The following is a 27,909-nucleotide window of genomic DNA, read 5'->3' on the forward strand; positions in this document are numbered from 1 at the left end:
ACGTTTGTAAGGACGAACAATAAGTTTCATCAGTATCTTGTGTTTTATTCATAGCGTTAAATACAGTTATTTAATCAAAACTTGCGTCAATCATTCACGGACAGAGATGCCGAAGATTCTACAGCGCGCAAAGCCGTTTGAATTCAACAGCCAATCAGAGGCGTCGCCTCAGAACTTCCGCCGAGCTCGTCACTCTCAGCCAATCGGCGCTGGGCTCTCATGTTTGCATGCTTTTTTGAATTCAGAGCGTGAGTTGAGCAGAGCAGCCTATCAAATGAGCGTATACAATGGGCTTACAAACACACAAACACAACTTATTTCCGTAACCTAATCGTTTTATTTTGCACTTTTGACAAACTTTTCGTGTCATTGCGAGGACAACGGTGTTTACGTGCTCAACGTTACGCGTTAGTCGGCGAAAAAAAACGAGATTGCTTCAGCTGGTTTAGCAGCCAGTCGAACTCTCAGTGTTTCTCCATTCATCAAAACATTACCATTTCTGCACTTGTCCAAATTATATACGGTAAGTTTTCATCATACATCTGCTTAAATCAAACTACAAGACTCTGTTGGAAATAATTTATTTTGTTTAGAAGTTAGCCAGCTGACGTTAGTCATTAAACTGCTAACGTTACCAATCAGCTGTCACAGCATTGCTCTCAAAAATCCTGACAGGTCTTTATAATATGTGATACTTTATTTCATTATCTGTTAAAATGTACATTCTAACACACACACACACACACACACACACACACACACACACACACACACACACACACACACAGAGAGACATTTAATGTTTTGTTTCTCGTTTTCTCTCTCTTTCTCATAAAAAAAACCACAACATCTTTATAAAAATAAAATTTCACACATAATAATTACTCGTTACATACATTCATTCATTCATAATATTTTTTTTTTTTCATAGTAAGTTAACTTTAAGATCATAATGAACTTAACTTTGATTCATTTTGGTGCAGATTTATTTATATATATATTGATTTTCTGCTCCCTTTAACCTTCATTCCCTCCTAGCAACTCAGATGTTTGTCTCTTATTTTTGTGCCTCCCTTGTTCACTCCTTTCTCTCTGGCCTCCAGCTTTTGATATTCTGGACAGGACTGGGTCGCCACCCCTTGTCACAGCGCCATGGCTGACAGCAGCATAGTTACTTTAGGGCTGGGCCGCAGCCTGCTGGTGGACTCCTCCGTATACGACTCCCGGATGGCTGAGACCTCAAAGGAGCAATTTTTCATGGGTCTATTTGCAGATGAGACGGAGGGTAAGTGAACTGCCCTCCATCTCGATCAACCTTATATCAACTGACATTTCTGAAGGGTGGACAGTTTTACTGAGCACAAACATAACAAAAGAGGTTATTTTCTCCCACTCTGTTTTGTCTATTTCCACAGAGATTCACCTTTGCCTGTGGTCTTTTTTATTTTTTAGATGTACTGCCCAGAGTTGAGACCAGAGTGGTGTTGTTGGGGGAGGCCAGCAACATTGCAGAACTTGAGAAAGCTCTTCAGGTACCAAAGAAGAGAGTTGAGCTTTTTATATAGATTGTTTTCACTGAGGTAAGATGAAATAAAATAATAAATCAGAGAATTTAGCTCGAGAAGAAGAGCTTCAGAATCTTCTAATCTGATAAAAAGTAATCGGTGTGCTAATGGGAAGTCATTTTGTGTTGCCCAGCTTAGTGCCTAGTGCACAAAAGATAAACATGAAATCCTTCTGTTTGCCTGACTGAAACAAATTTTAACTGATTTTTAAGGTTAATCCTGATAATTTCTATCTGCTTGCATGTTTGTGTTCCAGAAATTAAAAATTCTATTCAATTTACTTCAATCTGAAATTAAAACAGCAGTTAAAATTCTGATACATTTCTGTCCTTGTCTGATTAAAGTTTACCTGAGCAACTTTTAAAAGATCAGTACGATTTTCAAAATGTTTCTGGAAGAATTATTTTATGCACCAAGGCTGCGTTTGTTTGATCAAAAATACAGTGAAAACATGATTGTAAAATGTTATATTTAATAATACTTGTATTTATATAAATTATATATATATATATATATATATATAATATATATATATATATATATAATAAATATAAAAATATATGTATATATATATATATATATATATATATATATATATATAATATATATATATATATATATAAGATATATATATATATATATATATATATATAATAATATAATATATATATTATATTATTATTATTATTATTATTTTTTATTTTTTTTATTTTTTTAGCAGCCATACGCCAGTCTTCAGTCACATGTTCCTTCAGAAATCATTCTAGTTCTTATTATTATTGATGTTGAACAGTTATAGCTGTTAATATTTTTTGTGGAAACTGTGATAATTTTTTTGCTTGCTGAAAAATTCTTTCCTCCAAAAAAGTCTTACTGACCCAAAAATTTGACTTCCTTTTAGCAGTCGCTATAGCACCTGATGGTAAATTATAATTAAAAATATTTCCTTAATATGTGCCTGTGAAAATTGAATTATTTAGCTATTTTTAATTAATTTATTTGTTTTTGTCAAGCAGTGATAAAGTTGGGCTCCTTATGATGATGAAATGCCACTTGTCACAAAAACTCTCATACTGACATTTTACGTATTTTACTTGTTCCTCTTATTATGCTTTCTATGTTTTTTATAATTATTATGCATCAGTAGTATATTGTAGACATTTAGTAGCTCTTTCTTTCGTTTCATGCAATAACTGAGCTCTTTCAGTCCAGAGCAGATGCAGAATTTGGCCAAGTGTGTCAGTAGCTTAAACAGCAGCTTTGAGGACCGTGTTCTCTCTGATTCTGAACTGGATTTGATGCTGATGAACATTTTACTTTACATTCTAACCCTGACATGTGGTATGTGGCGGTTGGGAGTTAATGGGTGAAAGGTTATGAATGTTGCTTTATTTGCTCTGACAGTTGTGTTTGGAGGGAGCGCGGGTCGATGATGGGACATTTAGGCTCAGGGCTTTATAAATGAGGTTAAATCTGTGTGGATTCAGAGTGAAAACTTCTCATGTAGTGCTTGGGGGAGGAAGGGGATGTTCATGAAAGTCTCCTCCTATCCTTGCCCTTGACATGATGTGAGAAGACTTCAAATGTAGCTGCTACTTTTAGTAATCTATTCTCCCTGCCTTTATGCAACTTATTATCGTAGCAGAACTTCCTCCTGGACTTTTCTTGGCATTTGTTTGAAGTTCTCATCTCGGGTCTTCTGACAGGTTTTAGACCCTCCTGCCTGGGAAATTAATCAGCTTTGGGTTGCCAGGTTGACGTCAATTCTTCATTTTTACAGGCCATCACAATAATGGAAGTCCCTGTGGTAAAGATTAAAGAAGGGCAGCCGGGGGCAGAGGCGCGTGAGAAATTGATAAAATCTATAGTCAATATGGTACGTCTCGGCACTTGGAATCTTTGCATGCTTGAGAGCACCTGGGGATTTGCAGAATGGTGTTTTAAGGGGGGATTCTGTGTGGCACTGCGCTGTTTAATATCAAACTCACTCACACGGTGGTCTGGACTAAGTTCTAACGATGTGATCTAACAACTTGTTCTGTGCTTGTCCAGCAGGTGGTCTTTAATCCATTGAATTAAGAATTAATTCAATCAGTTATGTAATCAGCCCTTTGGTGATTAACTCCTGTTTTAAGTTTATGTTGATTTTTTCTTTTTTTTCTTTTAATCTTTATTTTTGCATTCAGGTAAGTCATCGAATAATAATTTCTGAAAGTGAATCCGAAATGACAAGAATAATGGACATTTCTGCACTAACAACACTCCCTTCAGTTCCCTTAAAAAACTTAACGGGCTGTTCACGGTGGACATATTCTTTTGTATGGTCACCTCGGATATGTTTATAAAAAAAAAAAAACAGTAAATATTACTGTATGACATACAGTAATATTGGTCTGTACTATTACTATAATTTCAAATTTGTCACATGATTCTTAAGAAATCGTTCTAATATGCTGCTCAAGAAACATTTATTATAAATTAAATGGATATGCTGTTTAATATTGTGGAAAACTTTTTTTTTTTTTTTTTTTTTTTTTTTGTATTTTTAATAGTTCAAAAGAACAGCATTTATTTGAAAGAAATCTTTTGTAACCTTGTAAATTCCTTTACTGTCTTTTTTGATCAACTGAATGCATCCTTACTGAATAAAAATACTAATCTCTTTAATATTTAAATATAAATTAAATGTATAACATTTTAAATATATTATGTATGTGCAGTTTTCTAATTTTGTTTGGTATCATAACATTAGAACTTAAAAAATATTTTATTTGAGTGCCTGCTAATAACAAAGAAAATATAATTGTTAAAAAATAGTCAGAAATGAACATGTGCAAGTAAATGTCCTATACTGGCCAATCCAATATGTGTTCTGTACACTTTGTCTAACTGTCCTGTGTGAACCGCCCTTTGTATCCACTAAATCTGCATTTGACAAATGACTGCTGTCTTTCTTCACTGTGTCATCTGTCAGAACACTTTAACATTTGTGAGATCCCTTTTACTAAAGGAGAGCTCTCTCTGCATTGAAGAAATTGTGATCACAATCTAGCTAATGCTTTTACTGATATTCTCATCGTCATCTTCATTTAATTGAAGAATTTTCCTCTTCATCCCTATTAGGATATAAACACCCCCTGTATCAAGACTGACAATGTCAGAGATTTTGGTGATGGCGAGAACTGCGAGTTCGAGACTGTGTTTGTGTTGAAAGACTTCCAGGCTCCTGAATACAGCTTCCTGTACAAGAATGACAACCGTATCCTGGGGCCTCCTGCCGTGATGCACTGCGCCAGTAAGGGAGAGGTAAGACCTGAAATAAAACAACACAAGCATACACACAGAATCACAGACATCTCGTGTTTTTTTTTGTTTTTTTTTGGTCTCCCTGAGGCAGTGAAAGAGTTTGATACTGCTATGCCGTCACGGGTTGAATAAAAGCCTGTTGAAATAAAGTTGTTCTTCCAACTGAAACGGATTCATAAGCAGCTTTGATTGCTCCTGTGAAGTCTGAAAAATGTTTCTGGCTTATCTGAGAGTACACAGGAGTGTCTGCTTGACTCCCTCAGATATTCCAAAGTGAAATGAACACTTGGCTGGCCAGCGATCAGTGCCGGACAGAAAGATTAAGTCTGACGAAGACTAGAATATAGATACAACTACAACACTCCGCCCCAGTGAGAAATTAAGGCTTGTCTTATTGTTTTTAAATCTTGTGGTGCACAGCTTAGCTGCCAATGTACATGAAAACTCTGCGTTCTGAGAAGTCTCATGTGATATATATATATATATATATATATATATATATATATATATATATATATATATATATATATATATATATATATATATATAAATGAAAATAATTAAATGAAAAATGTAGATTTTTTTTTATGAATATTTGTTTTATATACATACATATTTGTATTTAGACATATTCATTTAAAATGTATCATTTAAAAATGTAGATTTTTTAATTATAAAAAAATACAGGTAATAAAATAATATATACATTGGCATTTAAAAAAAAAAAAAATCTCTTACCAAGGCTGAATTTATTTGGTCAAAAATGCAATAAAACAGTAATATTGGGAACTATTTTTGCAATCTAAAATTTAAAAAATGTAATTTATTCCTGCGATGGCAAAGTTGAATTTCTTCAGTGTAATCAGTGTCGCATGATACTTCAGAAATCATTCTAATGTGCTGATTTGATGCTCACTTATTATTGTTGCTGCCTGTGTTTGTGTGTTACATTTTGATGTATATTCACTTTATATCCAATTATGATATGTTATAAACCTCCTTGTGGCATAGTTTTACTTATTTTTTAAGTGTGCATTCTCAGATTGCTGTGATTGAGGCATATTAACGATATATTCCATCATTCCCTCTATCCTTGTCCATAGCCCCTGCCATTCTCCTCCAGGCCTCTCTACTCAATGACCATGCTCAACTTGTCTCTCTGCTTCACCGGATTCCGTAAAAAAGATGAAGTGGTGAGTTCTGCTTACCCACTCATCTCACTCAAAAGCAGCCCATAGTGTCACTGTCAGATTATATTCTAATTATCTATGCTTTTCTTCAGGTTACCCTGGTAAATCTCGTCCATCACATGGGCGGCACCATCCGAAAAGAATTTGACAGCGCTAAAGTCACACACCTCATCGCCCGTTCAACACATGGTGAAAAGTACAGAGTATGTATCCACCGTATCCACACACACACATCATCTTTCCGCCACGCTGATTTTTCTGTATAGTGAATCAGCATGAGGAAAAAAACAAACAAAACAGATTTTTAGTTGTCAAATCCTTTCTGACTCAGCCTGCTGTAATGCCACTTATCAAATCAAAACACTTAGTCACACCAGTGTAAAGATGAATCAAAAACTTGGCTGTGTGGTCTACTGGAGAGTGTAATATTTGCATAAAAAAAAAAAAAAACACAGTATACATGCATGCAATACACAGATGTTACAAAAAATGAAATTTTGAATAAAATATTTTCTATTGAACATTCTATATATCAAAAATCCTGATAAAAGCATTATGGTTTTCACAATTTTTTATATTACAGTAATTCACACTAGTTCACTGTTACAGACTTTTTATCAAATAAATACAGCTTTGTGTGTTTTTTTTTTTTAGTATTTTAAAATCTAGCCCCAAACTTTTGACAGGTAGTGTAACTTGTAACTATTAATTTCTGAATGAACAAACATTCTTAATACGGTCTATAGATATTTTCTCTGTTTTTTGTATTATTAGCATCCAATTGTGTTTTTTTTTATTATATATTTATTTATATATTATATATAAAAAATAAAAACCCACCCCTAAGCGCTACATAAAAACAAACAAACTTGATCATACCACTTCACATCTGTTCCTGTCACAGTGTGTGGTTCTTGACCATAAAAAGTAATATTGTAGAGTCAGGTGATGTGAGACTACTGTAAATGTTCAGCAGAAATTGTTTAAATTCCTTTTCACATTTGAATCCCAAAAACCTTTGTACTCTTTTGTGTTTGAAGAAGGTCATCACCAAAACTGTTGAAATGATTTTATTGCCTTTATTTCGTCATTAATAATATGTTAATTCTTAAAAATCAGCCTGAATGAAGAGCCTTTTGTCTTTTGGTCAGTGATGGCTATTTCCTGATGGTTCCCCAAACCCCAGGTGTGCTGTCCGTAACTGGGTCTACTGTCTGCAGTTGACATGTCTGCGTTATTTCGAGAGGGTTTGATTAAAACAGTTCTCATGTATCTCTCCTCACAGAATGCTGAATTGGGCTGAATCATTCATTAGTCTCATGCATAATGCATGGATCAGGCTTTGGTGAGGGGATCTCTTCCCTCCAGATGCTATTCACTGCTTTTTCTCTCTCCTTTTCTTTTTAGTTGGCAGTGTGCATGGGCACACCCATCCTCACCCCTGAATGGATACACAAGGCATGGGAGCACAGAGATGACATGTAAGACTGTGTGTGTGAGGCATAAAACTACCCCTTGCGTCAATCCCCCTCACTGTGTGAGTGCAGAGGAGTAAAAACCGTGAATGATGAGGCTGAAATGTCCAGCCACCGGTGTGAACAACAAACGGGCGCTCCCTGCTTCCATACTAAAAGTGCTTTCCACTGCACTTGGGTTTTGACATATTCCACACATGTATTGAACACTGAACCTGACCTTTCACATTAATGACCTGCCACTGTTGGCTGGATGTTGACTGACGGGATTTAAAAAAAAAAAATTCCTGTCCCCTTTGCGCCCACAAGACTTAATGCCGACAGACTTAGTCAATTTGAAATCCAAATTGACCTTGCACTGTCCTTGTTTCTGGACATATTGTGCAGGATGCATCAGTGCACATTATTCTGCAGGGGAAAATTTTTTTAATTTTTCTTCTATGCTCAGGGTATTGTTTTTTGTTGACCTCGGCACACTTCCATGGGGTGCTAATAAGTCTTAAAATGATTTAAATATAGTTTTGTTAAAGCGGACATAACGCACACAGTTTCCTGACAATCTCAGGTTAAACTTGAATACCTGTAGAGTAGTATTGCATCCTTCAAATCTCTGAAGAGTCTTTAGTTTTATCAGATTTATAAAAGAAAGATACAGCTTTACACTTCTCTCCAAAAACAGTAAAACTCCTGGAGGCGTGCTGTGGGCGGAGCTAAAGAATCACGAGCATGTGAAGCTTTTGTGTAGCGATCGTCTCCAAGCTGTGACATCGACGTAAATAAAACAGGAACTTTATTGACTTAAATTAACTATGTCTAAAAATCAGATCCAGCTATATATATTCGATCCAGACTGAGTTCCCAACGACTTCCGTAGAAGTATAAATGTAATACAAAACCAGTATTTTCAATAATTTGCTCTGTAAATTATGATTTAATTTATCCGATAATTTAATTTGTAAACAGCACATCTTAATATTGTGAATACAAATATTAATTAACAAAAAAAAATTACTAACATTAATCAATAGTACGCTTTATAAATCTATGAAGTATAAAGTGTTTTTTTTTTTTTTTTTTTTTTTTGAAAATGAACAATCAGGATGTTCTCATGGCTTTCATATTTTGTATCCTGGTCCAGGTCTTTCTGCATTCTAATGTGGAATGCCCACTTCCATAATTTAATGCATTTCCAAGCTAAATAGGGTGTTAGCAGTAAAATGAGTTGAAGTTCTGTTTCATGATGACTTTAAAGGTTAATTGTGTACTGTTTGTACTGCATGTCAATTAGGGTGGGTGAAATGACCAAACTCTTATATCACGATATGAGTAATTTTATCTTGGGGTAACAATATATGTCACTATCACAAAAAACTTATACTAGCCTAAGTAAAAAAAAAAAAAAAACACCTCAAGCTCACTGATTAAATAAACTAATTACAAGCAAATAAAAAAACTACAGTAGAACACATAAGAAATGCTACCTACATTGTATAAAGTAAACAAATGAATAAAAACACTGCATAATCTTCACTGTGTAAATTATATACATACAGTTACACATGTTTTCTTTCTCAGCTGTTTGCTTTCACTTAAAACCTAAATTACTGTTTATGAGGATATTTGCAAAAAATCATAAAATATCGGTAAAAATAACTCTGTTCAATACTCACCGTCTTCAGGTGCTGCTCGCGCCTCTCTGACAGCGCATGCATAGTGAAACGAGTTCTTTCACTGCTGATTAAAAACGTGTGCAAATGATAAGTTCTCATGACCATGTAGCACAGCAACGTCATGTGAGTGTGTCACTGCAATAGAAAGAAAATCTCTACTAGTTAATCGTGTCTACCGGTATATCACCCACCCCAATGTCAAGTTCAAATGGAATTGTAAGAACAATTTTAAAACTAAAAATGTTTTCAGAAACTCCCCAAACTATGTTCAGTTTTTTATTTATTTATTTTTTTTTTGGGTGAGATATTTTGTTCTTGAGGTGTGTATGATGATTTAAAAATTTTTATTTTTTCCTTCTTTTTTTTTTTGGCTTTAGTAATTTCCATGCAGGCAACGAGGAGTTCCGCACCGAGTTTAAGGTCCCTCCGTTCCAGGACTGCGTCCTGAGCTTTCTGGGCTTCTCTGAAGAGGAGAAAACCAACATGGAGGAGAGGACGCAGAAACACGGTACTGAACTCTCATGCATCAGTGTCCTTTCTGAAACAAGTCTGAAATATTTTAATATGTCACAAAACCTCCGCTCAAATAATTCTCTGTTAACCATAGCCTTTCACTCTGATGCAACTGAGACTCCAGGGCGTTCTTCTGTATTTTTCTATATTGCAAGACCTTTTCTGTTAAAGCAAATGACCCCTGATTTCTGCTTGAGGGGGATTTTTAAAGGAGTGCGTACTGCTTGTTTTGTCCAGGTGGACGGTTCCAGGCAGTGGGTGATGAAAGGTGCACCCACTTGGTAGTTGAGGAGAACTCCATTAAAGAACTGCCCTTCACTCCCTCCAAAAGACTCTATGTAGTGAAGCAGGAGGTATGAACTTTGCTTTAAGTCTCACAAGTACAAACACAGAAACACACACTGGGCTTTGTGTGGGTCCTTAATAATAGTGTTTAAAAATACACTCTGTTATTTTACACTGCTTCCTGTCCGTAGTCTATTATCTAGTAGGTTGCGAGGAGTGGGAGGGTTTTTTTTTTGGCAGACATCAGGAGTTTTAGTAGCTCAGTCACGATCATAAATGCATCAGTATTAAGGTGTTAATTAAGGGTTCAGCGGACGTGTTTTTAATGAATGCATATTCTGATTTTATTTCTCATTTTGTGTCTTTCTGCAGTGGTTTTGGGGCAGTATACAAATGGATGCCCGTGCTGGGGAAATCATGTACTCCTACGAAAAGGTGAGGAAACCAGGAAAATCACTGCATTTGGGGTGTGGAAGTCCAAATTCCATTAAGTTCACTTATTTAGAGAATTATTATTATTATTTTGAATTTGTGATTTAATTGGTAAACTACACTACCCACAATCCTTTATTGACGTCCGCCAATCAAAGTTATCACTGTTACTATGGAAATGGGAATTGCTGCTAAACTAAGCTTAGTTTTTTTAATCTTCTCCCCCATGTTCTTTTTGAAATTCTTTTTATTCAAATATTCTTTTTGCTTTAAGGAAAAATTTTTGATATAATCTGCTTTTTAATTTAAAAAAAAATAAATAAATTAAATGCGTTGTTTATAGTTAAGTTTTAATCAAAAAGGAAAAATACGAACCTTTATTCCTTAAAAATGATCCCATGATGCTTCATAAAATGGATAGTTCACCCCAAAGTAATCATTTACTTATCCTTCACTTGTACCAAACCTGCATGAATGTCTTCCTTCTGTTGAACACAAAAGAAGATATTTTGAAAAATTTTGGTAACCAAACAGTTGGCGGTAGCCATTGACTTCCATAGAAGATTCTTCAAAATATAATTTTTTGTGCTAATAGAAGAAACTCACAGGTTTAGACCAAGTGTAAGGTCAAAAAATGTGGAAAATAGTAATAATGTGTGTTTTTTTTTTCAGTAGTTTGTCTTCTGAATACAGTAAAAATTGTGGTCAGATTTAGTAAAGACTCGCGATTGATTTTACAGCTTCATAAAAAGCAGTACACTCATATGTCGTCTTCATGTCTTCCTCTCAGCCGGAGAGTCCTGCGATGAAGAAGGCTGTGTCTCTGCTGTCTCTCACAACACCCAACAGTGGCAGGAAACGCCGCCGTCTTAGAGAAACATTGGCTCAGCTCACCAAGGAGACAGAGATTTCTCCCTTCCCACCGCGCAAGAGACCCTCGGCTGAACACTCCATCTCCATGGGCTCCCTGCTGGACTTCTCCAACACACCTGACACCTGCAAATCCATTGGAGGTGAAATGAATGATCTGATATGATGTGTCAAGCAAACAAATAATGTAACACTCCCCCGTCTTCCATGGGTTAAACAAACAAACAGAAGAACAGTCTAATCTTCATTTAAAAAAACAAAACAAAAAAAAAACTCCTTTGGTTGTCTTAAAAGTTAGCAAAGTTCCCATTGCATTATGTGAGAGTGTTCCAGAGCTCTCTAGACTTTGATCTTTAGGGTTCAGTGTGGTCCCAGGCAGGGCTGAGGTGAAGCGGGAGAGTCGGGGTGTGTTTTAGATGAGTAAGGCCACTGTGTTTTGCAGAGCGCAGGTGCAGGAGGAGCAGCGGTAGGCGGAGGAGTGCCAGACAGAGTAGATCAGAGAAACAGTGGCCACGGCAGTGTACCAGCACTCCTGTGTGCAGACAGGAAGCAGACCAGACAGGTGACATTCATAGTAACTTTAGCCCAGGGTTTAGAATGAATGTAAACATCAATCTACGCTATTAATGTGTAGAACAGTAAAACAGAACTTAATTCCAGTTAACTGGTATAACAATGCAATTCACTCTTTACTATGAGCCCAGGGTTGGTTGATTGTATTATTTTATATTTTTTTATTTTAATTTAATTTAAATTGAACATGGAACATTACTTTTATTTCCTCTTATATTCCCTTGTATCTAAAAGATTGCTGATTTTTACACATTACACTTTTTTTTCTTTTTTTTTTTAAGTTATTTTGAGAACAGGGTTGAAATCTACCTGAGGAAGATTTATAGCTGCTCATCCCTGCGTCTCTGCTTATGTGTTTCAGAGAATGCCAAACCCCCCAAAAGCTCAACTCCCGCCCTTCCTAAGCAGTCAGCGCGCTGGCAGGTCTCCAAGGAGCTCTACCAAACTGAGAGCAACTACGTTGATATCCTTGCCACGGTCCTGCAGGTTTGTGTTCAGTGTGTGCCTTGTGTGTTCTCTTTCTCCTCCTTCTATACACACACATAGGAAAGTGGCAGTCCACAGTACCTGGCTGTGGCTTTATCAAACTGAACCAGTGACTCTGACCAGTAGGGGGGGGAAATGAATTAGATTTGGACCCCAATGCCATGGACGTTTGAGCATTTCTTTGCACCCTTACTTGTGGAGCTCTCTCACACTCACACTCACACTCACACACACACACACACACACACACACACACACACACACACACACACACACTTCTGTGTCTGCTTGCATAGTAAATGCCACATCATATGCCCGCAATCAGAGCCCAGCAAATTTCACTGAACAGTGCAGTCAGATCATCAGGCAATACTGAATAGCCTGACCTTTCCATTGTGGTCCACTGGATCTTCATTAAGTTTATGGAGTAGCTGTCATGTAGAAGTCTGAACAGAACTGATTTTCCCAGTTTCATTCCACTCTTGCAGAACTGTACTTTGTTTCCATGTTGAATGTTCTCAACAGTTTAATTTAATATTTAATTATTTTGTCATTTTTGTATTTTCCCACTTATAATTTGTCATTTCTTATTTCTTTCATTTTTTTATTATTTTTTATTAATACTTCTATTCAGCAGGGGTGCATTAATCTGATCAAAAGTCAAGACATTATAATGTTGTAAAAGATTTACGTATATCTTAAATGAATGCAGTTATTTTAAACTTTTCTTTTAAATTCCTGAAAGGATCCTGAAAAAAAAAAATAGTAAATCAACATTGATAATAATTGGAATCAAATTGGATAATGGCTGCTGAAAATTAAACTTTCCCATCACAGGAATATATTGCATTTTAAGTATGTTCAAGTTAAAATAGAAGTTAATTTAAATAGAAATAATATTTAACAAAATTACTGTTTTGATTATTTTCTAAAAAACAAAAGAAACCTTATAAACACAACAAACATCTTATCAATCCCACCTTTCGAGTTGTAGTTTCTAATGTCGCGTTGTTTAGGGTTTATTTTAAGATGATGTCAAAAGGCTCAAAAATACTAAAAACTACTGCTCCACTCTTCTATCAGACAGTCCACTTTGGCTGACATCTCTTATAAATAGCACCCTCTCATGCCTACAAATCAGAGGTTTAGTCCTGCGCTGCAACAAATCTCATCAGATCCTTCAGTGATCCCGCAGGAATGCAGACCTCTACCGTCGAGTCCTGCATCATTAGTGAGAATATCAGGGTCCATTCTAGCTTAGTGATCTAATTTCCTTTGTTCGTCGGTTCTTTCAGCTCTTCAAATACCCCCTGGAGAAAGAGGGCCAGGTGGGCGGCCCTATTCTAGCTCAGGAAGAGATCAAGACCATTTTTGGCAGTATTCCAGACATCTATGACGTGCACACGAGAATAAAGGTAGGCACTAACCTTTCCAAAATGCTGAGTAAAGGCTGTGTTGAACATATTAGCTGATGAATGTGCTTTGACAGGCGGATCTTGAGGAGCTGGTGATGAACTGGTCTGAAGAGAAGAGCGTTGGAGACATTATCCTGAAATATGTGAGTGGGATGAAGCTTTGAACTCGACCTCTTCCAGCACGAAGTTCACAGTGCCGTCAAAGACTGAACGACAGCTTTTGTGATCTCTCTTTATTTTTTAAAATTCTCTCTCAGTCTAGAGAGTTGGTGAAGGCCTACCCACCATTTGTCAACTTCTTTGAGATGAGCAAAGAGACCATAGTCAGATGTGAGAGACAGAAGCCGAGGTTTCATGCGTTCCTGAAGGTACTGTCATCTCTTTTTAGTGTATATGAAGACCGCTGTATTATACAGAGACTGATATATTGTTGAAGTAATGTAAAAGAAGCCTGACCTCAGGGTGTCTATTTTCTTTTCTCCAATATATTTAGAATGCTAATAGTAAAAATAGTCAAAATCTGTTGAATCACTACTTTAAATTTAAGTTGGTTTGTATGAACATTTTTTTGTGAAGACCATTTATTTGCATGTTTTCTCTCATTTTGTTATCCAGATTAATCAGTCTAAACCCGAGTGTGGCCGTCAGACTCTTGTTGAACTTTTGATTCGTCCTGTGCAGAGACTGCCAAGCGTTGCACGGTAATATATTAAATATATATATATATATTATAATACTATATATATATATATATCTATATATATATTCTACATTAATAAAAACGACTATTAGTTTGATTCAGTCTGAATCCTGATAATTTCAATAGTTTAAAAAGATGGAGTTTGTTTGATGCTTTGTATGCTGACGTAAGAAAGATTTATAGTGAATTTTGTTCTTTGTAGATATAAAGAAACATACATCAGATGAGAACCCAGATAAAGTGACCCTGGAAAAGGCCATCGAGTCTCTCAGGGAAGTGATGACGTAAGTTCTGCGGTTAACCCCTAATTTTTTTTCTCAAAATAAACTAGAAATGCAATGAAATTTTGGCATTCAAAAACCTTCTGCAAAGATGTATTTTCAGTGTTAGCCGAAACTGCTTTGGAGGGCTGAAATCATTTACTAAAATCGTAACATTTAGCCAAATATTTCTTTACTATTCTCTCTCTGTCTTCATTTTCACAGCCACATAAATGAGGATAAAAGGAAAACAGAAGGACAGAAGCAGATTTTTGATGTTGTTTATGAAGTGGACGGCTGCCCTGTGAGTAATTCTTCACTTTTCTGGAAACGACTCGCATTTACAAACATCTCAGTTGAGTTTAAAGAAATAACTCACCCGCAATTCTGTCATTTACTTGCCTTTATATAAGTAGTGCTATATTCCAAGTCTTTGAAAGTAAAGAAAAGAAAGTGAAAGTGACGTGACATACAGCCAAGTATGCTGACCCATACTCAGAATTTGTGCTTTGCATTTAACCCATCTAAAGTGCACACACACAGCAGTGAACACACACACACCGTGAACATACCCCCGAAGCAGTGGGCAGCCATTTATGCTGCGGCACCCGGGGAGCAGTTGGGGGTTCAGTGCCTTGCTCAAGGGCACCTCAGTCGTGGGATTGCTGGACTGAGACTCGAACCCGCAACCTTAGGGTTAGGAGTCAAACTCTCTAACCACTAAGCCATGGGTTAGGGTTAGGGTTACCCACTTTGAGTTAACAGATCGCAGTGGAAGATTTTATAATTTTAAAGTCGTCACCCTCTGTCGCAGCTCTCAAATAACTTCCCATATTTTCTACATTCCAACCAAAAGAACTGAAGTTACCATATTGTGACCAATGGGATTTTTTCTCGCCCTTTTGAAATAAGGGTATGATGTAAGCATACTTCAACATTCACCAAGCAAATCTCCCCTGCCAGTCCACCCAGACCATGAAAGCTAAGCTATGAAAACAGGTCGTTCAGAAATCATCACGGTCAGAACCATGACGCATAACTGTCCGTTTACACCCCAACACCGATTTATTATTCGACAGTTTTGAAACTGAGGATAGCCAATCATAGCAGAGCACACTGACAGTTTGAGAAACAGAGCACACTCTAATTTTTAAGCTACAGTAAGAGAAACGGACTATAAGAACTAAATAAAATGCTAACAAATGTGTAGAATATGGCTGTTTTAACAGTAAATGGGAAAGTGTGACACTGTATTGTGCTGGCTGCTGTTCATCTTCTCCCTGCGGTGAGAGATGCAGTCATGCTGTCTGAAACTTTCTCTCAATTCTAAATGGATGAGAGCGAGTCAGCTCATGTTTTCTCCTGTCATACTCACCCCAGAACAGCTGCGCTAGACACAGGGCTGCCAAACCAATGATTGCCCGCAGATTGGAGTGCTTTTCCTGGATCAGTGTGGCTTTTGTAGTTCATGGGATCTGAAGCAGCATGGACGCGACAGAGTCTGATCCAGAAACAGCATTCTGAGGAATCTGCAGGAAACACTGCATGTTTATCTGGCGCTCTGATTGGTTGAACAAAATTCTGCACATCAGTAACTTATAATTAATTAGCTGAAAAGGTTGCAAATTGGAAAATGTTGTTGGTATGTTTGTGTGCACCTGCAGGCCAATCTGTTGTCGTCACATCGGAGTCTGGTTCACAGGGTGGAGACCATCGCTCTGGGAGACAAACCCTGTGATCGGGGAGAACATGTCACACTCTTCCTGTTTAATGACTGTTTGGAGGTAAATCTCAGTCTTTCCATGTCACTGCACCATTACTGCTCTTCTCATTGTGTTGATGGAAATACTACAGATGGGCAGATCCCCCCACCCCCACTTTTCTTCATAATGCAAATGTTCCATCAGGTTCCCCAAACAGTGCCACTATATGAAAGACATAAATCTTGATCTCTGGTCATGCTTATGGTTTTAGATTAATGAAAGCCTTATGTTGTCAAGCTGCTTGCTAGTTCCTCAATATTGTTATTATTACACCCACATTGCATTTGAATATACTATTAAATTGATTTCATCTAACTGAATGTCAAGTATCAGACTGACTGCACGTTGGAGCTACACAGTTAGTTTGTGGATCCATTAAGTGACATTTATTGTTTTTGAGTGTATGTATCTCAATCTTTCCAGCCGTTTTCAATTTACATTTTTATTAAATATTCAAAAACATTAAAATGTAATTAATAGTGATAGCAAATTTAAATACACCTCCTCTAGGACAATCATGTTCTGCTCAATTAAAATACTTTTTGATTATTTAAAATTCTCTAGGTTGCAGAATTACCCTGAAAGGCTGCTGAAGGAAAACTTCCCATTAATATATATAAAACATTTTTTAATAGTCATATTTTTTTATATCTTAATACCTATCTACTGGTATGCAGTATTTGCCATTTTATTAAAAACCATCAAAAGTCTCTTCTAAAATCAAATTAAAAAAAAGCTTAGTTCAGTTTCAAAAACTAGTATAACCCCAGGAAAATGGCATAAAATCCATGATACAGTTATTTATATTTTATTTAATATAATAAAATAATTTAAAATAATTATTTGTAAAATACTTTTCACTTTTATAATGTGTAAAATAAAATTTTGCATGTATTCAATAAATCTATGAACATTTTTGAATATTATCTCTCTGAGAGACTAGCAAATGTATTTAACTAGATATCAAAATGTTAGGGAGTTTCCAAATTTTTATTTTTTTTCCATAGACTTGAGTGGCCATCTTTTTTTGGTCTTCCCTCACCTCTGTCTCCTCGGTTTAACCATCACCTCATCCATAAATTTTTTAGTTTTATTCTCCAAAATTGTCAGCAAAAATTGTTTGCTTATTTCACGGGTGAGTGGTACCACAAAAAAAAAAAAAGTGAATAATTTATGCGTGTGCAATCTGTGCTTGCTGACTATACTCTCTGGCCTGTTTCCCCAATTAGTGAGGGGATGCATTTAAGCACTGTGGAGGGATTGCTGGCGTGCTGGTGCACAGCTCTGGTCCTCTTCGCCCAATACTGGCTCTGGCCTGGTAATGAGAGCAGGGAGAAGGGAAGACTCTGAGTGATCAATTATTCATTTTAGGAAGTCCTCTGTATGCATATCTGTCACCCCAATCTGCATTACACATTTCGGCTCCACTAAAGCACCCGAAGGACTCCCAACTGTTCCACCTGAGTACAGGAGAGGACATTTTACATTACTGCATTTATAATAAAAGCAGTAGCATATTAAGTACTATATCCATTTTTCTTCTTCATCCTTTTGCGTCTTCATATACAGATTGCCAGGAAGAGACACAAGGTCATAACTACTTTCCGGAGTCCATTGGGTCAGACGCGGCCACCCGCCCAGCTCAAACACATAGCCCTGATGCCTCTGTCCCAGATCAGAAGAGTCCTTGACATCCAAGACACAGAAGGTGAGGGGACCACACGGCATTCTGCATCACACCAAGTGCACTCGTGCATATTTTAGTTTTCTGTGTTCTGAATTAGTACCCTTGAGAGGGGGGTGAAGTCTGGTTATGTGTCAAGTGTGTCACTTCACTATAGAGCTGGCTAGGATACAGTGCAAGAAATTACAACAGAATTTTAACAGTAAAAGATGGTAAAAACCTGTTAATTGGTTAACGATAAGTTCCCTTACATATTAGCTCTGTACAATATAGATATATATATATATCTATATATATATATATATATAATATATATATATATATGTATAAATGTATTAGTATATATTAGATATATAGTATGTAGGATTTATATAATTATGATATATATATATATATAGATATATATATAGATATAATATACATAGACTACACACATACATTACACACATACACAATATGTTGGGGTGTGTGTTATATAGTATATATATCATGTTATAGCTATTATATATATATATTGATATATATATATCTATATATATTATATATACACACACACATACCACTACAACATATGTGTGTTGGGAGTGTATCTATATATATATATATAATATACTATTATATCTATATAGCCGATATGTAATACTATAATGCTCCACCTCAAAAAACTTCCTAATATGAGGTAATCGTCTCCTGGGATTTATTCGCACTTTTCTTCCCCTGAACTAAATAATCAGTGTGATAATATATATCTTAAAAAAAAGTGAGTATTTTTTTTTTTGTCCTATTACGAAAACAATGCTACCTTTACACAAATTTTTATTTTTCTTTTTATGTTTTTAACCGAATTTTCATCATTTTCAAACCTAAAATCATAAAGCTTTTATTTTTCCGGGTTGCCGACAAGTATATGTGCTGCCGAACGAAGCTCTCTTCCTGGCAATCATTCGTCACTGAATGAAATGTCAGTTTTCCATTTTACTCCGAAAAGTAATAGCCAAGATTTATGCTTTCAGTTTGAGTGGAAATCTTATACAGTATTACAACAATTAAACAAAAAAAAACAACTACTCATCAACAACATCAACAACAACCAACAACAATGTCGGTGCGCAAAAGAGTGATCTGAACATATTTACACATCACTTTTTTTTTTTTGGTCTTGCATGCGCACCTGCGTACCACTTATGTGCACCCCGCGTATGTATATATTTACATTTACAGTGCCGTGTAAGAATTGTGTTTTTGTTTAAAACAGCTTCATAATGACAATTTTACAAATATAGTAACTTACCTCTATATAGATGACCATTTTAAAATTACCATTTCAAAGAACATTTTTGAGTAAGGATGTAAACAAATCATTGAATAAGAAATGAATCAAACTTACCAGGTCCATCAGCATTTTTGCTATTGTCTTAAGCAGATATGCTGTTAAAAAGTCAATCTTAGCACTTTCATGCCAAACAAGGAGATGGAAGAATCGCAAAACTAATCCGATTCCATGGTATTTAGGAAATTCAATGGCCTTATAAAAAGCCCAATAAAATCTTTGCACTATTCACAGCATTGTTTTATATTGCCAGCAGAATCATTTAGAATGTATTGTGAATATTTAATATATCACCCAGCCCTACTTTACTGGATTTTGCTGAGCTAAATTCACAGGAAGGCAATAATTTCACACCATAATAGCACATTATTGATGAAGATCACATTCTGAAGCCTGGAAATTTGACTGAGATTCAGAACTGTTCTTCCACAAGAGCAGCTCCTTGTACTGGAACCCATTTCATGTTTCAAATCAACTAATTTCCCTTTAGTGCACTTGTGATGATCCCATCAAATCTCAATGGATAAAATGAACTCCTGCCCCACATTATTTCCAACTGAATATTGTTTCACTTGGAAAGACCACACATTAAAGACAATGAATGAATGTTGTTTTATGTTGACTTCAATGACACCAACCAATCAACATTTGTAAAAAAGTTTCAACTGCAAAATGTTTTATAACCATGTAGTAAGAGGCATTTTAAAAATGTTTGAATTTAAATGCTATACAAAGATAGTTACTTTATTTCAAAATGTGAGTGTTAATGTACAGCCAGCTAGTCATTATGAGATCATGAGAAACCCTGACAGGATGATCAAAACACTGATTTTGACTGTCTTGTATCATCATAAAGAGCATAATTTTATGCTAGTGGCCAGCTGATGGTTTAGCACAAACCCGGTTAGTCTAGATCACATCCCAGACCTCACATTTTCTCACATGTATTTGTGTTTATCTCTCTCTCAGAGTGTCAGAACGCCTTCGCCCTGGTGGTACGTCCACCTACAGAACAGGAGAACCTGCTATTCAGTTTCCAGCTGACAGCCGAAGACACCCTCAAATCCACCTGGCTCAAAACACTCTGTCGTCAAGTGGCCAACACGATTTGCCGAGCTGATGCGGTGAGCGGACACACACACACACACACACACACACAAAACATGGCCACTTCCTCCTCAGATCATCCCCCTCAGGTCTGGAACAGAACTCAGTTATTTATTTTATTAGCTCTGCTTTCTTTTTATCGTGGCTATAAATTAGGAGGTTTGTGTAGGCCTTTTGGTGTCGGCTAATCCTATTAGATGCTCCTGTGTGGTTAAACTGGAAGGCAAATTAATGTAATTAAGAGTGGAATTGTACTTGAACTTTACACTTCAGACGCAGATGTCTTTATCTTCATGCTGCAGAACCACGAGTCCTGCCCAGGCCTTCTAAAACGGGGCACGTAATTGACACGGGCAGACAGATGCATGTATTTCCCTTTGTAATTAAACTATCCAGACCAAACCCTGCGGCTAAATGCGTCTCTGCCTGGCCTGCAGTTATTCCAACGGCCATGAGGTGGCCACCTATCCACACGTCACCAGCGTGAGATCCGGCCACTTTCGATCTCTGCTCCTGTGAATATCAAGAAGCCCCAGCTGTTTGGAAGGCTGAACAGTGACGCTTCTCTTTGCATTTTGACAGGCCAGCAGTATCGCTGTGTATTTATTTAATTTTGCATGTCTTAAACAGGAAGATCTCATTCAGAGCACTGATCCTGACTCTGTCCAAGTAAGCACAAAGGACATGGACAGCACGCTCAGCCGAGCTTCCAGGGCCATCAAAAAAACGTCAAAGAAGGTAGGGAGAGGAACTTGAAACAATTGAAAATGACACAATGCGCATGCAGATTTAGGCTTGATGTCAATGTTCAGGAGGCTTTCTTGAGAATCGCATCATAAAGTAACTGTTTTTAACCCAGTGGTTAAAACAGAAAGTTTGTAGAAAACAGGCTAATTGTGCATGTTTGTGTTTTAGGTCACAAGGGCTTTTTCTTTTACTAAAACCCCCAAGCGTGTGCTTCAGAGGGCGTTTATGGCCAACGGTACCCCAGATGAGAGGAGTCCTGGCCCAGATGCCGATCACATGGGCCGAATGTCCAGCAGCTCCACACTGGCTGTGAGTTCACACACACCAATACACATTTTCTTCTCTTTTCCACACAGTCTGTCTATTTATTCTCACAAATCTACTGATCTAACCTGCGAATCAAAGACGCACACCTGTTGACGATGCATGAATAATGCGCTCACCTTTAAATAAGCCTATTAACAATGTTTAGAAAAATGCACAACAACAAATGATGCATGTATGTGCTACTTCAAGGCCAAGAATAAATCTATAAGAATAAAGCTAAAAAAGTTGAAGCTTGACATCTGTTCAAGCGATATAAGGAGAACGAGAATTATAATTTTTTTTTTAGCTTTTTTTTTTATCTATGTTTCTGCATACAATGGGCATTTTCAAATAATTTTTCATAGAAATATTACATTAGCAAGCATGCTGTTCTGAATATCAGCAGCCGCTATTGTACTTTTTTTTAATATTTACTGCTTTTTGGTGTTGACTGCTGAAATAAAATGGTGTAAGACACACACACGCACACACACACACACACACACACACACATATATATATATATATATATATATATATATATATATAATATATATATATATATATATATACACAGGTCCTTCTCAAAAAATTAGCATATTGTGACAAAAGTTTCATTATTTTCCATAATGTAATGATAAAAATTAAACTTTCATATATTTTAGATTCATTGCACACCAACTGAAATATTTCAGGTCTTTTATTGTTTTAATACTGATGATTTTGGCATACAGCTCATGAAAACCCAAAATTCCTATCTCAAAATTTAATACATCACCTCAAGTCTGTGAATACCAGTGCCAAACACATGATCTGAAAGCTTTTTGGCAGGTGATTTTCTTCTGCTGGACGAAGAAAAAAAAAAAAAGTAATTTAGTTATTTGTGAATATGTCCATAGGGAGTGCATTATTTTCACTTAAATTTTCACTTTTTGATGTGAATAAGCCTTGAATCCAAAATATAAAACTACAATGATCCATCTTTTATTCAGGCACCTTTTTTATTTTTTATTTTTTCATTTTCCATTTTCATTTTTTTCATTGAACTGCTGAGAATAATTTGGCACACAAATTGTTCAGATATTTCATACTTGTGTGTCATTTAGTCACATGGCACTTGGTGTAAACAGGCATTTACATAAATTCAAGTCTCTCATCCAGTCAAACTGCAAATGTTAATCTCATTTTCTACAGCTGAACCTTTGCAGTATTACTTGCCAATTCAGTTGGATTGCATTTCCCTATCAGAGGACTTACAGGTTGCCTTGGTCATTCACTCATGCTTTTCTTTCCTTCAGCATCAGGGGTCTTGAGCTCTTTGCTCCATTTGAAAAGGGATATTTTTACCTTTTTCATTAAGGTGATTCATGCACTGCTAAATATTTGAGAAATCCCTACCTTCACACTCAAATTTTTCACTTCCTCTTTCAATTTTAAAGTGAGTGATTGTGAGGGCGTGCGATGAAGAGGCTGTGCAAGATGAGGTTAATGCACTCTCTCTCTTTCTTTTCCCTCCGTGTGAGTGTAGATGTCTCGTTCTGCCTCTACGTTCAGTCTGACGGGCTCTATTAAAAGCGCAGTGGTTCAGCGGTCAAACTCTCTGGACCATGCCCCGTGGCCCAGGGTCCCAGTGTGTGTACGCACTCCATGCAGTCCAGAGAGGGCTGATGAACCAGCAGCTCCCAAAACCCAGCTCAGACCATCCATCCTGTCCCTCCCAGCGGCCCAGCCCCTAGCTCAGTGCCGAGAGCTGTTGGCGCCACCTGAGGCGCAGCACAGGTTCCCTGGGTCCCCGCGGCGGGAGACCCTCCTGTAGGACTCTTGAATGTGAGCACAGCAGTTCTGCCTCTTTGACTTACTGTGACTTACTAACTCACATCTGGGGACGGTGTTAACACTAACTCTCTACCGCACAGACGGGCTATGGTGGCACTCAATTATAGATGATCTGAGGACCGGTTCAAAAAGGATAATTCTCTTAAAAATTAAAATGTTCATTTCCTCACTCTCATACTGGCTCCTTTATGACTGACTTTGCGTAATTTACTGTAATGTTGAGAAATGTATTAGTACTTTTTCCCATCATGAAAGTGAATGGGAATCCAGACTGTCATCAAATGACAAATCAATTTCCATTATAGTAACTTGACTGAAACTTTGACCGTTGTTAACTTATCCTCACCCAAAGTATACACGGTAGCTATAATCTCATTTGTATTTTTTATATTGACACTTGGCCACATCATATCAATTTTGTGTCTTCAAATTAATTTTATTATTATTTGTGTAAAATAATAGTATTTGTTAATATTATGAATTAGCTTTTATTTTTTTATTTTATGTTTTAATAGTAGTATTTGTTTTTTTAGTACTTCAAAAAAAAAAAAAAAAAATATATATATATATATATATATATATATATATATATATCTATATATATATATAGATATCTATATATATATATAGGAATGTTGCTTTGGCAACTAACTAAAAATAAGTTTTAGTTTCATCTCTTCATCTAATAATTAAATTTTATTTCATTTCAGCTTAATTTAAATTAATGAAAACAATTTTTAATAGTTTAAGTTAACAATAACAGCCCTGGGATTCTGACAGCAGAGGAAAACTGTCAAAAATGAATTAAATTGTAGCCTGTTTCTTGCTCAGAATTATTAAATTACTTAAGATGATTTTAACTGTAGCATAAGAGTCATAAGAAACTGTTTTATAATATTCCCCGTTTCTAATTTCATTCCGCATTCACTTTCATTAGATGGAATAGTGTGTTCAAAATATCCCCATTTGTGTTTAATAGAAGAAAAAAAGTCATGCATGCATTAAAAAAAAAGAATAGAATTTTAGAATATCCAACATATTCTCATTATTTTCATTGAATACAAATTTCTGGCTTTGTTCCAACAAAAAAGCAGTGTGACTTAACAACACCGACAGAATTTTCCTTATTTTTGGTGAAGAACCCCTTAAACACAGACCTCAGATCATTTATGTGGGGTGAAATATGACATCTCGGATGCTTTTATAGTTCCATGATTCTCAGTATAATGACGGTTCTTATAATAAACACGTAATTGTTACTGTGGCGATGTGAGTTTTATTTTTTCCATAAATCTCATATTTTTATTGGGAAACTGTTATGAGATCACGTTGGCATGATCTATGGGCGCGACAGCTGTAAAGTAGCTGATGACCATGATTTAATCTCCTATTCCTAATTTGATCCCATAAACTATAATCTGTATACTGGAGTGTGTGCGTTTCGCACACTCAAGGCAATTCATCAAATGTCTCGCTTTTTTATTTTTTTTTGCCATTGGCCCCCTTATTGATCCCGAGGCCTCCAGTGGCAGTTCAAGGCCACCTTAATTCTTATTAAGCAATGCTAAATAATAGGATTATTGGTGTGCGTGTGTAAAAGCAGCCTGGTGCTTGTTACATCTGTGAGCACATTAAGAATAAAACAAAATAAATTGGGTTTGTGGTTTGCTAAACTCCTTTTCACCCTCACGTCTCTGTTTAAAGGGAAGAATACAGTGTTATCCTCTGCATGAAGGTTAACACTCCTTTGGGTAACACTGTTGGTTCTGAAGAGTGAACACTTAAAAAGGGTCAACCATGTGCATTCTTACCACAGCAAGCTTGTTAAGCCAATATCATTAACATGGATTTCTCTCCTCGACGTTTCTCACTTCTTTGAATAAACTCACACAAAAACCTGTGAACCTCAGGCTTCTGTGAGAACACCTACAATTTAAAAAGGCTAAACACTGGCTTTTGGTCAAAAGACAGAAAATCTCAACACTATTTAATGATTAGTTCCTACCCTAAATCCATGAAGATGAGTTTTGTAGGCTTCAGCGGGGATGGGCAGCGTGATTCTCAATATAATATGAAGTGTTATTATTTTTTGACACATTTACAGAGAAAACATTGGTTGGAAAGGATTTTGATAATGAAGTCTAGATATAAATGATTATGACAATGAACTTGATGGAAATCTAAGAAAAGTAACAGATATCAATGCACTTACAATGCAGAATCTTTATGCAAATAAATGTTTTTTTTATATATATATATATATATAAAATCTTCATTAACAAGTCAATTAAAAAACAAAGTAACACCGATTCTGTGTGTCCATAGGAATGTCAACTTGACATTATTATAGAATTCAGTTCATGTGCAAATTCAATATAAATTCAATTAATTCTGTTTAATTCTCAGCTACTTTACAACATGTTGGGCTCATCTAATCAGAATTTAGGGTTATAATAATCATCATTTATAAATAAAGTTATCGCTTTCGCTTTTAGTCTTGAGTCTTATTATTATTAATCTTACATTAAATAATAAAAAATATTCATAATAATACAAGACATAATTAATGGTGATTTTTTTTATGAATAAGATTTTAGATTGCATCCAAGTTTTAAATTAAAAAAATAATTAATTAACATCTGAAATTTAATTAATTATCTGGATTATCCAATAAAGGCATTATCACTTGGGTATTTGGTGTATAGACTATTTTAATTATATCATGGTATAATGATAATGTGGTATAAAATCACTCGCACCATGACTTTATTTTATTTATTTATTAATTTAATGATTTTTTTTTTTTTTTGCTCACACCGCCCACTCATAGACTCCAGTATGAATAGTTTGTTAAAAGAGCCCTAAGTGCATTACAGCTTTAACCAACACTTGCAACACTCTGCATTGAATCTTTAACAAGGTCTTCTGGGTATGAAAATGCACCAAAGGGTAACACTTCCACCACGTACAACTGAGCACTCTTGAGTCTTAAACTAATTACAGAATGGAATGGAAATAGCCTAGAATAACCCTGAAACTGTCCTTTCATCGCTATATTGCATTTCTCTCTTCCATTTTCTTTTTTTCAGGCTGTTCATTCCCCATCTATGATCAACCTGTCCTCCGCCTTTGAGAGGAAATATCATACCTTCAGCCGCTCCACAACTCACCTGTTCTGAACGGTGTTGTCATTCATTTCCACACTACTACCACGTCTGCCTGACGCCTCCAGCTCAAGCCCCCCACCTGGGTTTAATTTGCAGCTCCAGAACCCACCAAATGAAGGACGGCTTGTGTTGATGTCAATGTCTGGGCACATTTAATTAACACTAAAGAGATATTTATAATGTAGGTTCTGATTTTTATTAGAGGGGTAGAGTATTTACGCAATTATTAACCACTGAAAGTATTTCTTAATGTTTTGTAAGACAGGCGCTAATCTAAACTAATCTAGTTTTCAGCTTTTATAAAGCTATACACATCTAGCTGTTGCATTTAAGTGGAAATGCACTGGTTTAAACACGGCCTTACATTAGTGCGTACTTTTAGAAGTGATTTTTTTATTGTTGATTTAGGGGTATTGATTTCTAAAAGTCAAAAGAGATTTGTTGCAGTCTGCCTGCCATATTTATTCTCCAGAATCACTTCTATAAATAGTTTATGTAAATCTTTGTTTCTGTCTCTATTTATGTGTAAATATTGTATTTTTTTTTTCTTTGTGATTGTCATACTAATAATAGTTTGTCTGTACTGCTTGTACCTTTTTGTAGTCTCTGCACTTATGTCAACACGAAAATGTATTCATGTTTTTCTGTAAAAGGGAATCATATGTCTGCCTACTGCAGACTTGTTTGGAGTGGGTGGTTTTATGTTATTGGTTTGACTACTTTTGAAGGTGACTTCATTTATTCTTTATCAATAAAAGAAGCATAAAGCCTTCATCTTGTTCTTGTCGGAGGTGAAAATGTAACACTGCAAGCAATTTTTCTATCTTGTGCAGTAAACTAAAGCCCATAATCACCACGTTCCACTGATGTGAAATCCAGCCGATTTTTCTGTCTGTGTGGATAGTAGTGCACATTATGAAGGCGTCAATCCACACTCACTAGCTGGGGTTTCCATCACCCTGCTTTAATGCGCACTTTGAAGTATCGCATCAGAATCGAGTGATAGAAACGCTGAATTTCGAATAAAAATGCCTTAATTCGCAAAAAGGTTTTTACGCTCGCTTGAGGTGGTTTTTTACTTGTGCGAAAAAGCGTTCATGTGAATAATGGGAGATGGAAATGCATTTTGCGAACAAATTCCTCCAAGCGCATCATGTGACTTGGTGCTATGGGATGGTGAATCCTGACTAACCAGCGGACCGATCTTGTTCCACAGCATCTGAAAGGTT

General features: G+C 36.1%; 1 protein-coding gene across 1 annotated transcript; it reads left to right on the forward strand.

Moving 5' to 3' along the window:
- The first annotated feature begins 219 nt into the window (after positions 1-219).
- Positions 220-27,452, forward strand: LOC109057824 (protein ECT2-like). Its single transcript, XM_042766166.1, is given in 25 exon segments — positions 220-523; positions 1,104-1,285; positions 1,453-1,532; positions 3,346-3,441; positions 4,689-4,871; positions 5,975-6,064; positions 6,154-6,264; positions 7,469-7,542; positions 9,584-9,714; positions 9,957-10,072; positions 10,377-10,439; positions 11,227-11,449; positions 12,241-12,365; positions 13,661-13,780; positions 13,855-13,923; positions 14,038-14,148; positions 14,396-14,473; positions 14,664-14,764; positions 14,966-15,044; positions 16,405-16,524; positions 18,073-18,211; positions 20,487-20,641; positions 21,255-21,362; positions 21,540-21,680; positions 26,603-27,452. Coding segments are annotated over 24 exon segments (2,736 nt in total). The 5' UTR covers positions 220-523; positions 1,104-1,152; the 3' UTR covers positions 26,693-27,452.
- Positions 27,453-27,909: the final 457 nt, after the last annotated feature.

This window comes from Cyprinus carpio, chromosome A11, assembly GCF_018340385.1.
Source record: "Cyprinus carpio isolate SPL01 chromosome A11, ASM1834038v1, whole genome shotgun sequence".
In the NCBI taxonomy this organism is placed as follows: domain Eukaryota; kingdom Metazoa; phylum Chordata; class Actinopteri; order Cypriniformes; family Cyprinidae; genus Cyprinus; species Cyprinus carpio.